Source organism: Miscanthus floridulus, chromosome 5 (assembly GCF_019320115.1).
Source record: "Miscanthus floridulus cultivar M001 chromosome 5, ASM1932011v1, whole genome shotgun sequence".
Classification (NCBI taxonomy): domain Eukaryota; kingdom Viridiplantae; phylum Streptophyta; class Magnoliopsida; order Poales; family Poaceae; genus Miscanthus; species Miscanthus floridulus.
Window position 1 is genome coordinate 9,876,517 of NC_089584.1, and position 15,546 is coordinate 9,892,062.

General features: G+C 46.4%; 3 protein-coding genes across 7 annotated transcripts; 1 reads left to right on the forward strand and 2 right to left on the reverse strand.

Annotated features, from left to right (window-relative positions):
• Positions 1-2,199: 2,199 nt before the first annotated feature.
• Positions 2,200-8,028, forward strand: LOC136451475 (uncharacterized). Of its 2 annotated transcripts, none has more exons than XM_066452181.1 (5): positions 2,200-2,548; positions 3,325-4,518; positions 4,683-4,832; positions 4,949-5,129; positions 7,684-8,028. In XM_066452181.1, the coding sequence occupies exons 1-5, from the start codon at positions 2,237-2,239 to the stop codon at positions 7,854-7,856; spliced, it is 2,010 nt and encodes a 669-aa protein (XP_066308278.1). In that variant the 5' UTR covers positions 2,200-2,236; the 3' UTR covers positions 7,857-8,028. The 2 variants fall into 2 exon arrangements, with proteins under 2 accessions (XP_066308278.1, XP_066308277.1); XM_066452180.1 differs by having other exon boundaries at positions 7,643-7,853.
• Positions 8,029-8,414: 386 nt separating this feature from the next.
• On the reverse strand, positions 8,415-11,877 carry LOC136449479 (uncharacterized). Of its 4 annotated transcripts, none has more exons than XM_066449526.1 (3): positions 11,460-11,877; positions 11,181-11,326; positions 8,415-8,642 (listed from the first exon to the last, which is right to left on the reverse strand). In XM_066449526.1, exons 1-3 carry the CDS (start codon positions 11,787-11,789, stop codon positions 8,588-8,590), a joined length of 531 nt encoding a protein of 176 aa, XP_066305623.1. In that variant the 5' UTR covers positions 11,790-11,877; the 3' UTR covers positions 8,415-8,587. The 4 variants fall into 4 exon arrangements, 2 of the variants coding, with proteins under 2 accessions (XP_066305623.1, XP_066305622.1); XR_010758041.1 differs by lacking the exon at positions 8,415-8,642 and adding an exon at positions 9,559-9,932 and having other exon boundaries at positions 10,530-11,326; XR_010758040.1 differs by lacking the exon at positions 8,415-8,642 and adding an exon at positions 9,559-9,935 and having other exon boundaries at positions 10,530-11,326.
• A 104-nt stretch (positions 11,878-11,981) lies between these two features.
• LOC136449480 (ubiquitin-conjugating enzyme E2 2) lies at positions 11,982-15,270 on the reverse strand. The gene is made up of 6 exons (XM_066449527.1): positions 15,085-15,270; positions 14,698-14,834; positions 14,585-14,610; positions 13,322-13,411; positions 12,876-12,964; positions 11,982-12,363 (listed from the first exon to the last, which is right to left on the reverse strand). The coding sequence occupies exons 2-6, from the start codon at positions 14,820-14,822 to the stop codon at positions 12,235-12,237; spliced, it is 459 nt and encodes a 152-aa protein (XP_066305624.1). The 5' UTR covers positions 14,823-14,834; positions 15,085-15,270; the 3' UTR covers positions 11,982-12,234.
• Between the last annotated feature and the right edge of the window lie 276 nt (positions 15,271-15,546).

Here is a 15,546-nt window from a genome sequence, read left to right on the forward strand (position 1 = left end):
CTTCAGACCAACTTGCATACAACCAAGATCACAGTAATTCAACATAACATATCGTACGTTACAATATTTCGCAGATGTTTGCAAATAGATTACATCATCACAGAGTCATCGTTATTACAAAACAAGTCTTGTAAAGTACGTGGAAGCAAATAGTTTAACTTACACACCCGAGTTCAAATACAAATACTGATTCGCTGATCACAACCCGCAAAAGCATTCAGATAAGAGAAACAGAGATCATGCCCATGATCTAGTCTTCGTCACCCGCCGGGTGAAGACAATACTTACAGAATCCCTGATATAGAAGGTCATCTGCAACAAGAGGGAATAAACCCTGAGTACGAGAATGTACTCATCTAGACTTACCCATCGAAAACCAAAACAAATGACACCAAGGATTATGCATAGCTTAAATTAGTGGATCTGACTGACACTTTCTTTTTGCAGAAAAGCATAAGTAATAATGATCAACTCTTAACCTGAACTAGCAGTGACTTTTAGCCATTAACCTGTCATCTATATTAGCACATGTACTAAGCAATCATTTTATTAGGGTGCAAATATTAATAACCATATCAGGTATACATTGTGGCAACCTTATCATCATCATCCATTTAACTATATCGTTAAATTAATTGAATCTACGTTGCCGCTGCTCAGTCAAGTTCTCACTATCCGGGAGAGACGGCGATTCGAATCGATTCCTATCCAGCTAGAGGGGTATTCCTAACACAAACCCTGCTTCCCCCGTCAGGGTCGCAAACAAGTCACCGTTGGTACAATTTAGAAGTTGCGAGTCCGAACAGTGCCGCAAAATCAGAGAACCACTCTGCCATGAGTGCTCGGTGGCTTAACCCGCCCTTGGGCGTATGCCAATGGTTCCCTGCACATCCTTAGTTTCATCTAGATTACGGACCCCTGCTCGCGTCCTCGGCCTGAACTGAGCTACTAGGCTTTGCGGTCGGAACGACTTATCCGGCCAGCTAAGTGTTAGGCTACGTTCAACATGACATAAAGACGTACAGCGTATCGGTCCTTAAACGACTCAGACGGAGTCACTATATCCAAACCTACACAAGACTCTGCCCAGTCTTAATTCATTATTAACATGGTTCTTTTCCACGATAGCAAATATAGCCAACCGTGATCCACTTCATCCTAAAGCTCGCAGGTGACAAGGAATCACCTGACTTCTGCCGCACTAAGCATGGCTAAGCATTTAACACGTTCCTGAACTTAAATATGATTCCAGTGCGATATCTGGACAAGGAGGGATATATAATGCAGCAATTGGTTTCAACCAATTCCTAGACTTATATTAGTTTTTTTATTACTTCATGTCTTGCACTTTACAATTGACTGGTAACTGGTCTAGACCCTATAAATTGACTGGTAACTGGTCTAGATGTATTTCTTTTATATTATTATTATTCTCAAACTTTAGATAAATGCAAATATTATATTTTGTGTATTTTTTATACCTGGCTCACGAGCTTAACGAGCCAGCTCGAGCTTTTAATGAGCCGAGCCGAGCTGGCTTTCTGGCTCGTTAGGATAACAAGCCAGAACGAGCCGAGCCGAGCCAGCTCGTTATCCAGCCTTACATACGTCTTTGCAAGTGTTTTGATTTTTTTTGCAAGTGTCGCAAACACATATTTCAATATGTTGCAACCCTTGCATCTGGATATTTTAAAAATAAATCGGGTGTTGTATATGGGATACGCGTGGAAAGCGGCTGCCGGCGCGGGCGACGTCGAGGGTGGCACGGGTCCGCTGCTGAGGCACTCGCTTGTAAGCCCAACTCGTTGGGGGTGCTCGCTCGCTCAATGAGCTGGTACGGTCCGACAATAACGTCGAAGTCCGATTCTTATTGCCGGACTACAACCGAATCAATTCACAGTTAGATGCATCAATTTCACTTGCCTTTTCATCGTCGTGGATTCGCGCTAGGGCGCTAGCCCTTAGCTGCGGCGGCTGATGCGATGTGGCAGGTTCGTAGCGACGCAACCGCGATGAACGGTAAGGCGATGTGGGGGTTAAGCGCAGCAGGGTAACTCAATCGGAAATTCTGTACAGAGGAATGGGAAAAAACAACAACGTTGTTAAAGGCCAGAAGTGTTCGCCTTCCACTGGGCTTCTCTGAGCGGCCTGCCTACGCAGCCCAATAGGCCCAGACGTGGTCTAACAGTTTCTCACGCGCGTGTCTCCCATTGCTCGCCGTCTTCTACCTCCGTCCATGGCCGCACATAGCAGAGGGCATCCGGCCATGAGGGAAAGGGGGTTCTCGCCGGCGGGGACCTCGCCATATTGGTGGATCCGCCCCTGCGCTGGACCGATCCTCTTCTTGTCCCTCCTCTTCCTCTTCCTCTTTACCGCCGCCGCGGCGTCTGCGGCGGCGCCTGAGGAGGAGAAATTCACGGAGGAGCTGCTCCTGCGGCCGCTCCCGGACCGCAAGGCACTGGCCCACTTCCACTTCCGCTCCTCTGCGCCCCCCGCTGCCTCCGTTGGTCGGCACCACCACATCTTCCCCAAGGCCATATCCCAGCTGGTGCGTGCTCCGTGCGTCCACCTGCACTCAGGAGCAGATCTCTGATGTCGCTGACTTAGGGTTTATGTTCCAATTGTATACGGCTTTAATTCGTCGTTCATACTGGTACATTAGCTTGGACTAGCATGTTACTAGACAGTTGTGGCTGTAGATCAATAACACGTTTGATCTGTTTGTGGGTACTCCACTGGGACAGTGAGGCAAGCAATTGCTTTGCTGCAAAGATTTTGCTTTTGGCACATGTACATAGTTGTGCTAAGATGGAGATCTTTACTTTGCATTTATTTCATTTTTCCACCTAATGATGTTTATCAAGTTGTCAAGGTATTTGTTGAATGTTGCAATCCAAGTGCTGATTTGTTTTTACCCAAATTTGAGCCGAGGTGCTGTGGAATCGCTGTAAAGTTTAAGTTTTGCAATTTGATCAAAGGCTGAAGCCCAGCTTGATTAGAAATGGGCACAGTAGTTGGTGCGTTTGTACTTTGTAAGACAACAAGTCAATGACCCTGAGTATTGGGGGTCTCTGAAATGGGCACAGTAGTTGGTGGGTTTGTGCCTATTAGGCATTAGCCCCAAATGTTGGTGGGTTTGAGAATTTTACTCTGTATTCTTTTGTTGCCTATTAGGTTTACATATAATAAGCTATGCCTTGTTTACACCTTTAAGTCACAACAGCCTGGGCGCTGAAGAAAGGGGCCCTCCATTTCTTATGTGCTGCCACATTTTATGAATGACTGAGAACCTCTATTAACATTATTCTGCTTTGTCAAGACCAGGTTAAAAAGTATCATATTAGTGAGTTGGAGCTATCTTTCACCCAGGGAAGATGGAACTATGAGCAGTGGGGTGGATTTGATCCTATGTCAACTAATAATGCAAAGCCTCCTGGTGTTGAGCTGTGGGCAGTTTTTGATCTTCCTTTGTCTGAAATTGATGCAACATGGAAGAACCTGACACATACACTCTCTGGCCTATTTTGTGCATCCATCAACTTTTTGGAGTCTTCAACTGCATTTTCTGCTCCTCGTTGGGGATTTAAATTGAATGAAGGCAATTTGCGATATGGTGCATTGCCTCGTGAAGCAGTATGCACCGAGAATCTGACACCTTGGTTGAAACTTCTTCCATGTCGTGACAAAGCTGGGATAGCTTCTTTTCTGTACAGGCCTTCAATTTACAAAGGATATTACCATTCGCAAAAACTGAAACTGAAATCCTCCCAGTCACTTGGTATTATTCTTGATCAAACTCTGACTGTTGTGCTCCAACCAAATACTGTAAGTGGCGAACAGCTACATTCCAATCATGGTCAACTTCAGCCCAACTGGTCCATGAGACATCTTTTCAACAGAAAGTTGTCAGGGAAATGCCTTGTTTCTAAATCCAGCAGAGTATTCATTGAGGTTGATAAAAGCATTGTTGACAATGTTAACAAATCTGGAAGTGATCTTTCTTGGAGTAATGAACTCTTTGTATTGTCTAATAGCCCGGACAAGTTGATCAAAGGTCAAAATCACGTAGAAATTCAATCTTCTTTTTTATATGTATATGATGCTAGTAACTACACTGAGGAAAAACCTTTGGATGTGGGCATAACTTGGAAGCTTCCCCTCATATGGACTTGCACCCCATCACCTTTTCATGCAAGCAGATTTCTTATGGGCAGTGGAAATGAAAGAGGGTCAATTGCTCTGTCGTTTATGTCCACTAATCTTCATAAGCAGATATCCGGCAGCCCAACTGATTGTTCAATAAAGGCAGTTATTTTCCAGGTTGTTCCATGGTATGTTAAGGTCTATTATCACAGCCTAGAAATATTTATAGATGGGAGCAGGAAGACTGTGTCAGAAGTAGTTGACAAGATTCATGTCATTCCTTCAGAAGACAAGCTTTTGCCTGGTACCCTGGAGATGCTACTAAGATTCCCTTGCAGTATGCAGTCAGGAACTCTGACATTGGATTTTGACAAGGTATGCTCTGCTGCTTAAGTTACTTGAATGTACCTTCTCACTTGGTGCTTCGGCCTGAGTCTTCATTTGTTATTTGCCCCTTGGGCAGTCTTAATGCAATGATGTCCAGAACTAAACATTGCGTTTTTAGTTTGTGACAATGTTAACTGCACATGAAATTTCAGGGATTCCTGCATATAGATGAATATCCTCCTGATGCTAATCAAGGATTTGACATTCCTTCAGCTTTGGTTAGCTTTCCTGAGTTCAGTTCTGCTCGAAGTTACCCTGAAATTGATCCAGTACTTGGATCTCCTTTACTAGAAAATTTCCAGGTACACCCTCAGAGATGCCATGAACTGATCAGTTGGCTGATTTCCTTGCCATACATGAATATAAGTATTTGTGCTTCATTATCGTTGCAGTATGTCAATATCTCTGTGTTCTGCAGGAAGATAGTGTTGTGAAGTCGTATACAGAAGTATTGCTTGTTCCCCTGACAACTCCTGATTTCAGCATGCCATACAATGTCATCACCTTCACATGCACTGTCTTAGCTCTTTACTTTGGCTCATTATTGAATGCTTTGAGACGAAGGATTGGTGAGGAAGAGAGGGAGTTGAAGAAAACAGGTAAGCACAAATATTTATGTTGTTTGGTTTCTGTTTTCTGATGCCTTGTGTTACAGAGCTTGTGAGTATGTAGGGGACTTAATCATACTTGTATAACAGCTACATTCAATGCAGAATCAATAAATTTTGTTTTTGTTGTGCTGTCACCATGCCTGCTCTTTTTTCTCGAACAACCATGCCTGCTCTTCTAGAGAGAATCAGATAAAGTTGTTTCTTCAAAATTTGATGTAAAGGATGGAATGCAGCTTCAGATGTTGAAAGAATTGAATAATTAACATTTTTTTGTTCAACTTACAATTTCCAACCCTACCTTGAAACAAGTTACAGTGTTACACACTAAAAAGGTTACTTGAACACAATGTGCCTGTTTTCTTGCTCAAGATTTAGCTGGTCATGTTTCTGCTGTGCAGTGGTCATACTGAAGAAGTGGCAACTCTTAGCAAGTATCCTTTATAGGAAATTTGTTGATGAATTGTTCTAGTTCTAGGAAAAAAATAGATGTACTAGCTAAAAGTACTTGGTTTGAAGAAAGTATTGTTCAAAACAGGTTGAGAACTTTTTGGGTGTGTTTGGTTGGGTGGCTAACTCCCAACCAGGCTCCAAGAAGCCACCTTCGGGCTGTTTGGTTGTCTGTTTGAAGCCCGAAGCCAGGCTCCAGGGAGCCACCCACCCCCCTCTAGCCTAGCTCCAGAAAAACGCAGGGGGTGGCCGTTTTTCTGGAGCCAGGCTTGGCTAAGCCTCGGTCCCGAGTCTCCTCACCGCCTCCGTACACGCCACCTCCATCCGCGGCACTTCTTCGACCGCATCCGTTCACGCCCCCGTTGCCGGCAGTCCTCCCCGGCGGCAGGTGCTTTTCCTCCCGGCACGCGCATGCTCCTCCCGGTGCCGGCGGCGGCAGCCAGGCCACCCTGCCGTACGTCGATGGATTCATGGATGCCGGTCACCCCTCCCAAATCCTTCGATGGATGACGGCGTCTTCCGGCATGAACCTCAAATTGGCCGCCTTGTCCTAGATGAGGAGGTACAGAGCGGTGTCGCAGCGCGTGGTCCGACCCCCTGCACGACACGACGTCCGCCGCTTGGTGTGGAGGTAGGAGCACCAGCCACCAGGTCTTGAGGAGCTTCCTCCGGATGTCCCACACGACGGAGTGGTGCAGCACGTCGGCGGGGAGGGCGCCGCCCGTGTGGAGCTGCATGTTGGCGAGGTGGAGCACGAGGCGCTCCCGCTGGTTGCGGACGTTGTCAAGTTGGAAGCCGAAGGTGGCGCCGAGCCAGTCGAAGAGGTCGGCGGGGAAGGCGTCGCAGGCCACTGTCGTGCTGCTGTGCTCGCCGTGCTTCTCTCTCCTCGTCTGCTGCTCCACTTGTGCCGCCACTGCTGTGCTCGCCCAACTTTTGTTGTGCTCGGGACCCCTCCAACCTCAGGTGGAGCAGCTTGAAGAGCGCGAAGGAGAAGCAGAGCCTCTTCAGCCTTGGCTCGCTCGAGCAGCTGGTCGGAGTCGGCGAGCCTCCAGACCCTGCCGACCGTGACGACGGCGGACGAGTCGCCGCCGCCGGCTGCTGTCTCATCTTTGACTTCCAGCTCGAGTTTGTGCTTGTCGAGCTTGTAGCCCTTGGGGCCGGCCTTGTCAATCAACTCCTCTTCGCCCATGATGGTGTAGTTGCAGTGCCTGAGAAGCTCGGACCCACGATGATGATGCCACTGTAGCTGCTGCTTCTGTTGGATGCCCATGACTTGTTTGATGAAATGCTTCAAAGGGGTAACCTTACCCATTGGGAGAAGAGGTGGCTGTATCAAAACAAACCAAGCAACCAAACACACCCTGAGGCTAGCCAGGCTACTATAGTACAGACAACCAAACAACCAGGGGTTGGCTTGGTGGGAGCAGGCTAAGGCTGCCCAGGCTAGGATTCTAGCCAGGCTAGAAGTTGGCCAGGAAACCAAACACACCCTTTGTTTCTCGGACCAATTAGATTTGCGCCTTCAAAAAGGATTTGTATGTCATGGGCTCCTCTATGGTGTAATTTTTCACATGGGTTGCGGTACTTAACCATTGTTGGACTGCAGACAGATTGGCAAAGATGGGGTTGCCATTTCTGGCGTTTTGCCCACTTTGTGACCGAGCTCCTGAAACTATCAACCATCTGTTGATCTGTGTGGTTGCAAGTACAGTATAGCTTACTGTAGTCCGAGAATTAGCCTGCAGGCTCTAACACGACAACCTGATGCCACTACTCTGGCTGGTCGAACCGGATTATCAAGAGAGCAGATAAAGAGCAGTGAGAAGACCTCGATTCTTTGATCATTTTAGTAACACGGGAAATAAGGAAACACTGTAATGATTGTGGTTTCAACAATGCTACCCTGAACATATCCTTGGTAGTGTGGACAGTAGAAGCGGAGGGAGCGCTCTATTGTTCAAGGCTGGGACTCATGGCCTCCAGAACCTTTTCTAGGGTCTGTGTCCTTGCATTTTGGTCATCTGATCTATTTAATTCTGTTACTTCTGTTACAGCCACAAGGCATGGGCTCATTCCAGTATTAATTCTGTTACAGCCACAAGGCATGGGCTCATTCCTCGGTTGGTAGCAAAGTTAAGGGGGCAGAAGGTGGATCCAACAGAGTCAGGGTCCTCATCTGAATCGACTGGATCAAAGAAGCTGCTATTCAAGGTTGTATTTGTTGCAGTAGCTGCAGTTCTATTTCACTATTTCTCAAACAACAGTTAAGACTTAACATCTGTATCTAAAATTTTGGGCTACTTTGGACTGTGGAGCCACGGCGGTAGAATGTACCATGTTGTGTAGCATATGTATTGCCTGTAAAAGTTTGCTTGCTTCCAGGCGCTATTTTTTGTCATCCTAGATTCTTGAAAGCAGAGCTTGCTGTCCCTTGATTGCACCAGGTTCTTTTTTTTTTTGGAGGAACCCACTATACATTTTTTACGTTGATCTAAGTATCTAACCACCACATGCAGCAGCTGAGCAGCATCTGTGCACTGTGCTTGAGCTTTATTCGGCTTGAATTGCTACTAGTCCAGATAGATTTTTTTTCCTGAAGTAGAATGTATTCCATACGATCATTTCGTGTCAGATTTGTTGGTCTCAAAGAAAAAGTATTGGCGTCTGTTGGTACCCCCCACCCACCCCCAACCTACACACAAAAAAAAGTCTGATCACTAAATTTTTTTTATCATTTTGTTTCTCAAATGTTAGAAGAATATACGAATAAATAGAATTTTCTAGATCTGCCTCTGATATTGTGATGGAGGAATCGTGCTGGACATCCATCCAAACTCCGCTTGTGAATCCATAGCATTTCAGATGTGTCGTCAGCAAACAAAATCCGGTGATAGTTGGAATCGTCAATGCTACTACGGAGTACTACATCACAAACAAATTCCTGCATTCTTGACATGGGAGAGAAAGTAGTAGGAAACTGGGGTGCTCTCTAGAGAGATTTATGGAGCCCTTGGCCGCGGCCTGGCGAGAGCGAAGATGATGACCGCGCTGACGTGGGAGAAAATTGCAATTACAGGACACCAAACAATACGCTTCGTAATTATAGGACTTCAATCGTCGTCTTCATTAAAATGACCTTTGAAACGTTGGCTTCTTATTTTAGATGACATTTGACGTATTTTTTCACTTTGTTAATCAAAATACATATATTTTGGCCCTCTTGTGATCCTTCTGCCCTACTCGGATACTCCTCACTTGCTTCCTCAGCTCCATCTCTCATCGTACCGGCGCTTTGCTGCCGTCGTCTGCTCCTTCCGTGGAGTTAGCTGCTGCGGCCAACCAGGGCCATGGCGGGCATTGACCTCAACACCGTGGAGGAGGAGGATGAGGCGGAGGCGGAGGCACCGCCTGTGGCCGCCAGGGCCAGTGGCGCCGTGTGCTTGGAGCTGTGGCACGCGTGCGTGGGACCCGTCGCGCCGCTGCCGCGCAAGGGCAGCGCCGTCTTGTACCTGCTGCAGGGCCACCTCGAGCACATCAGCGGCGACGTGGAGGGGCAGGCGCGGGCGTCGGTTCGGGAGGATGATGACGCGGGTTGCGACGGCGAGGACGGGGCCACCATGAAGCACCTCGCACGGACGCCGCACATGTTCTACAAGATGCTCACGGCCTCCGACACCAGCACGCACGGCGGCTTCTCCGTGTCGCGCCGCGCCGCCGAGGACTGCTTCCCACCGCTGGTACGACTAGTAGCCCTGAAAGAGGTCCCCCTTCTCATGGTGGTTTCGAGGTTGCTTGGGTTACTGACTCTGTTTGGGACCCCTATTTGGTGGACCCCTGTTTGATGTGGCATGCAGGACTACAGCCAGCAGAGTCCTTTAGTTGTGTTCATTTGAGAGTCTGCATTTTCAGTAATAATAATTGACCAAATGTTGGCTTTAGTTTCCAAGTAATAGAGGTTATCGTATTTGCATTCAGTCTGTAAATTTGAGCAAATTTCTGAAAATGAATATCTCAAAGCTAATCTAAGTGGTCAATAAAATCAACTGATATTTCAATAAAAGGTCAGGCAACTTGCGAACAACCGAGCCCATCTCAAAAAAACCATGATTGTAGCATAAACAAGTTCACCTCAGAATACCATAATTTAGTTAATTTAGTTTCAAACGAGATTCAAGTCATATGAAATAACGCATGAGTTTACATCTCATCACAAGTAAAATAATTCATCCAATGTGTAGCTTTCTCTTTGGAGTCATCTTTTTTTGTGCTGCCACGGTAGGCATCCTCACGGGACTAGTGGTGTCGGTTTATGAAAATGTGCCCTCTCCTAATAACATCGTAAGCCTGCTGCACATAAAATACGATACGACAATTAGATGTATGAAAAGATTTAATGTACGACACCACTAGTCCCGTGAGGATGCCTACCGTGACAACACCAAAAAAGATGACTCCAAAGAAAAAGCTACACATTGGATGAATTATTTTATTTGTGATGAGATGTAAACTCATGCTTTATTTCATATGGCTTGGACCTCGTTTAGAACTAAATTATGGTCTTCTGAGATGAACTTGTTTATGCTACGATCATGATTTTATGAGATGAGCTCATTTATTCGCAAGTTGCCTGATCTTTTATTGAAGTATCAGTTGATTTTACTGACCACTTAGATTAGCTTCGAGATATTCATTTTTAGAAATTTGCTCAAATTTACAGATTGAATGCAAATACGGTAACCTCTATTACTTGGAAACTAAAGCCAACATTTGGTCAATTATTATTACTGAAAATGCAGACTCTCAAATGAACACAACTAAAGGCCTCTGTTGGCTGTAATCCTGCACGCCACACCAAATAGGGGTCCCAAACAGAGTCAGTAACCCAAGCAACCTTGAAACCACCATAAGAAGGGGGACCTCTTTCAGGGCTACTGGTCGTACCAGCGGTGGGAAGCAGTCCTCGACGGCACGGCGCGGCACGAAGAAGTCGTCGTGCGTGCTAGTGTCCGTGAGCGTCTTACAGAACATGTGCGGTGTCCGTGCGAGCGGCTTCATTGCGGCCCCGTCCTCGCCGTCGCGACCTGCGTCCTCGTCCACCCGAACCCGCGCCCGCCTCTCCGCGTCGCCGTCGATGTGCTCGAGGTGGCCCTGTGGTAGGTACAAGACGGCGCTACCCTTGCACGGCAGCGGCGCGACGGGTCTCGTGCATGCGTGCCACAGCTCCAAGCACACGGCGCCACAGGCGGCGCCTCCGCCTCCGCCTCATCCTCCTCCGCCATGGTGTTGAGGTCAATGCCCGCCATGGCCCCGGTCGGCCGCAGCAGCTGGCTCCACGGAAGGAGCAGACGACGGCAGCAAAGCGCCGGTGTGGCGAGGGATGGAGCTGAGGAAGTGACTGGGGAGTATCTGAGTAGGGCAGAAGGGTCACAAGAAGGACAAAATACATGTATTTTGATTAATAAAGTGAAGAAATATGCCAAATACTATCTAAAATAAGAAGCCAATGTTTCCAGGATCATTTTAACGAAGTCGACAATTGGAGTCTTAGTTATGGATATTTGGTGTCCTATAATTATAATTTTCTGGCTGACGAGGATCCACGGCGGGAACATCCCGTTGACCAGCCTCGACGACCGCAGAGGCTCCGGCACCCCGTTGACCGCAACCGCCACCATCACCATCACCGCGGGCACCAGCAGGCCGGCGACGATCACCGACACTGGCTTCGTCCACGACTCCTACGGCAACGAACGAAAAGGGAGGAAAAGCCGTGGGGTTGGTTGATTCCGCCGTTCCGGGATATCCACGTTGCCGCGAGGTGCAAACCGTAAAATAAATAAAAACGAAGGGAGAGGAACACGGCCAACTCACTCTGGACTCGCCATCGAGGGCGATGGCGGTGCCGTCGCGGAACGGCAGCGCGGAGTAGCCGGCGGCTGGGTCGCACCTGATCCGGAGGCCGCGCCCGCGGCGGGGTCCCTCGGGCCTGAAGGCGAACAGCGCCCGGATGCCGTGGTTCGCCTGGATGCGGCGCACGTCGAGGCGGTCCCGCCCAGGGCCCGACAGGTCCGACCGGAAGATCGCCACCGGGCCGTCGCCCCGCCGGTACAGCCGCACCTCTACGAACGGTACGCGCTGTCTCGCCGTCGCGGTCGGCTCGAGCAGCGGCGCAGCCAGCGATTCCTGTTCCGCACGCGCCATATCACCACCCCCTCGCCGTCGGCCTGCTCGTTTGGCAACTGCTGCGATGTGAGGGCCTGGCTGGACGCGAAAATTCTTACACCAAAACTGAGCTAAATAAATACTCCTACGGCAACCTGGCTGGCTTTCAAATAATCTCCCAACCAAAGCAAAGCATTCTCATACCCAGAGGAGGAAAGTTCATACAAAATGTTGGCACAACGCAAGAGTAATTAAGTTTGTATTCCAGATCCAGCACAAGGTAAAAGTTGATTTGAGACAGAACAATCACCACTGCTCAAACCAAGATAGAGAAGCGTCTTACACAGGCAACAGCAGTAACAGCTGAATTCGGCTTTAGTTGCAAGCACAAGCATCATGCCTCTTTTTTCTTTTCTTTTTTGGTTATGGAACGCACGGACGGATGTGGGGCGCAGTGAGCAGCTGCGCAGCGCCGCGCAATGCATCAGTCCGCCGTCCAGCTCTGCTCCACGACCTCCCGCACTTTGCGGTTGTACTCTCGCTTGTTCTCGCTGAACATGCGGGCAGCTTCAGAGTTAGCGGGCGAATTCGGGTTTGGGTCGCACAACAATGACTGCAAATGGCACACACCTCAGGTTAGTCACACACTGGCCACCAGCACAGATGGTTTGAGTCTTTGAGAACACCATAATTCATAAACATAAACAGAGACACATTCTACTCAGCACAGACATCCAGGTCCATAGCAGTAACAGAAACTACTCTTCCTCCGTCCCAAAAAGAGTACACTTCTAAATCTGGTCCAAATAAAACTATTTAAGTTTGACTAAGTTTATAAAAAATAGTATCAACAATTATGATTCCAAATAGGTATAATATGAAAATATATTCCATAATGAATCTAATAATACTAATTTGGTACCATAAATACTTCTAAAAATTTGGTCAAACTGAAGATTGTTTGACTTAGCGCTGTAGTTAGAAGTGCACTCAATTTGGGATTGAGGGAGTTGCTATGCATTGCAAAGTTGAATGTTATTGTATAACAAGCAAAAGTTACAAATGTTGGAAAAAGAAAAACAATAATCTCTGCCAAGCAATAAAAGATTACTTGTATGGTTGTACCTGGATCGACGTGAGTATTGCAGCTACATCATATATCGGACTCCACTGATTCTGCAGGATATCTAAGCATATGCTTCCATCAGCATAAACTGCACACGAGAAAAATGTCAGGGTGACATATAAGTGGACATTAGAAGGTAGTACCATCCTATAGTTAAGAGCAGTTGTATCAGAATAAGCCAGAGGAGAAAGAAAGCAAGAGTTCCATTGGTTCAAAACCAATGGCACTACATGCATTGTGAAATCTCAGCACATATGTATTCACAAACCACAGCACATATCTGATACATCAAGAAGATAACCACAAACACAGAAAAGTTGCCAAAAAAAGTCTATGATGACTGAGTTGAAGAGGTCCCTTGGGGGAAAGAACAAGTCAGCAAAGACAAAATCAGATCTACTTATTTCCTGTACACTCATATAAATATGGATGAGGAACAACTTACTGTTTGGATGAAACATCCTAGAAACAAAGCGCACGGTTGGTGGCTTATTTGGATATTCTTCATTAAACTGGAGAGTCAGCTTGAACGTACCTGAGAATAAAACAGGAGTTAGTATATTATCAATGAAAGGACAGAACACAAAGCAAACTATGTAGTAAGCTCAGAAAGACAAGTTAGCAACACAGAATCTAAGAGCTGTCGTGTGAGTTAATGCCCTGGAGATTTAGGATCATTTTCATATCTAACACTTTCCCAATCTATGAACCGACAATATATAATCATGTATTTCCAAAATGGGAATGTTTTTGAGTTATGGCAAACTTTGAACAATTTTACTACCGCTAAATTAACACAAACCATAAGGGAATTGGCACCACAGGATGTCAACAAAAAAGGTGACAAGCTGCAGGCCGCGCACAGACAATCCTGTGGTGTGTGAAACATTAGCTTCCAATGAAGCATGCATTATCAGCTAATTCAAACGGCAGAGAGAGGCAGAACAGTTATAGTGTAGACATTGTCTTGTTCTGAAACAGCACAAATACAAAAATTGCGACAAGAGGAAGAGGACCATAGCAACTATTGATTATCTCCGTTAAGAGGACCATTGTATAATTAATTCCTGGATAATGGGGCTCATCCAGCTAATTCTTTAACTTTATTCTGTCTAAATCAATCATTCTACACATATATACAAATACCAAAGCATTGACTGACCTTTCTCACCAGTCACCACCAGCAACATGCTTTGGGCTTGCATGTTCTCACAGTAGCAATAGTCGTTGCAATGTTTTTTTCCTCTTATCTTAAGATTCAATGAGAGAAGAAAAGGAATTCTCACTAGGTTTAACAATAGTTTTATTGTTTATAATTATTAATATTTGCTTTAGAAGTTAATTTGATGTCATCGCTTACCAAGACTGACACTAGTGTTAGCATGGTACCTTACAAAGTTCCATTGAATTAGGGGGTCAGTTTCCTCTATAAATCTTAGCTTGGAATTTGTACTTTAGAGCAGCTACGCATTTGACAGTAAGGTCAACAAACTCAGATAACTGAAAACTTCTGCTTGCCACCTGCAAGTGAACTACTGCCTACTAAAAGATTGTCGTATTCTGTATCGTTTGATCACGTCAGTGGTGCCTGTTGTGCTGACAAAGCCAGCAGCAGCATATGCAGATGCAATTTATTATTGTTTGGATAAGCACATGATGAGTTGGGTCTAGGATGCAAAAATCTGCAACATGAATCAGATTAACTAACCTCCATCCCACGGGGTATCATCAGGTCTGTAAATGAAACAAACATATACAAAGACGATGTCAGATTACAATTCAAACTAAGAAAGGGGGGAAATGGAGGATTCTGCATCATACCCAAATATGACAGCATTCCACAACATTATGTTGTTATCCTGCGGGGCGCCACTTATGCCAGCCGGAGGGTCCTGCATCAACCGCTTGAAGTCCCTCATCAACCTCTTCCTTGCAGGGGTCGACATCCCCGGATGTCCCTGCACGACACATACACCTCAACGTGAGCCAAAGGATCGCACGAATCTATCACCGATCCCCCACCGCCCCGCCCCAGCACGTGCAGAATTAACAACCCGAACAAAATTTGGGGGAAAAACTACAGCTGTTACCACCAGCACCACAGAGCGAACAAATCCGCAACAGAATTGGTGGATCGGGGCATCCATCCTCAACCAGGACGATACGGATTAACAAATCACATACAGAAAGGATCCTGCAGAGGTTTACCTAGGTAAGAAGAAATCGATCGAGGTCCAGCAGATGGACCGGACGGATGGATCTCCAGTCCACACTAGCTGTAGCTTACGCACCCAGCGGGCAGCGGGCAGCGGCCCAGTAGAGTGTGGAGGGGAGGACGATGACGACGACAAAAGAAGACGACGAGCTGGGAAGAGTCCTGGAACGCGTGATAGCTTAGACGAAGGGGATGGATTTTAAAGGCCCGAACAAACGGGCGACTTTTTCCATTTTTTTTCCTTTTCTTTTTTGCTAGGTGCTTTTGAGGGAATTAGTCCTTTCTTGTTTTAGTTTTCTTATTACATTCACTTTCTGGTTTTACCCTCGGTCCTAAAATATAATGAATTGAAGTTCATCCTAAACACAAAGAACTTATATGCAATCTAATATTTTTATACTCCCTCCATCCTAAAATATAGGTATCCCAACATTTAAATTTGTTTCAAATTATAA

What these genes read in the sequence shown, in the direction of transcription:
- LOC136451475 (XM_066452181.1), top strand. Translation starts at nt 2,237, where the DNA reads ATGGCCGCACATAGCAGAGGGCATCCGGCCATGAGGGAAAGGGGGTTC. An exon ending in TGACATTGGATTTTGACAAG is followed by an intron (nt 4,519 to 4,682) that starts GTATGCTCTGCT and finishes ATGAAATTTCAG; the next exon opens with GGATTCCTGCATATAGATGA. An exon ending in CTTTACTAGAAAATTTCCAG is followed by an intron (nt 4,833 to 4,948) that starts GTACACCCTCAG and finishes TGTGTTCTGCAG; the next exon opens with GAAGATAGTGTTGTGAAGTC.
- LOC136449479 (XM_066449526.1), bottom strand. Translation starts at nt 11,789, where the DNA reads ATGGCGCGTGCGGAACAGGAATCGCTGGCTGCGCCGCTGCTCGAGCCG. An exon ending in CCCTCGATGGCGAGTCCAGA is followed by an intron (nt 11,327 to 11,459) that starts GTGAGTTGGCCG and finishes TCGTTGCCGTAG; the next exon opens with GAGTCGTGGACGAAGCCAGT. An exon ending in ATGTTCCCGCCGTGGATCCT is followed by an intron (nt 8,643 to 11,180) that starts CGTCAGCCAGAA and finishes AATTTTCTCCCA; the next exon opens with CGTCAGCGCGGTCATCATCT.
- LOC136449480 (XM_066449527.1), bottom strand. Translation starts at nt 14,822, where the DNA reads ATGTCGACCCCTGCAAGGAAGAGGTTGATGAGGGACTTCAAGCGGTTG. An exon ending in TGGAATGCTGTCATATTTGG is followed by an intron (nt 14,611 to 14,697) that starts GTATGATGCAGA and finishes TTTCATTTACAG; the next exon opens with ACCTGATGATACCCCGTGGG. An exon ending in TAGGATGTTTCATCCAAACA is followed by an intron (nt 12,965 to 13,321) that starts GTAAGTTGTTCC and finishes TCTCGTGTGCAG; the next exon opens with TTTATGCTGATGGAAGCATA.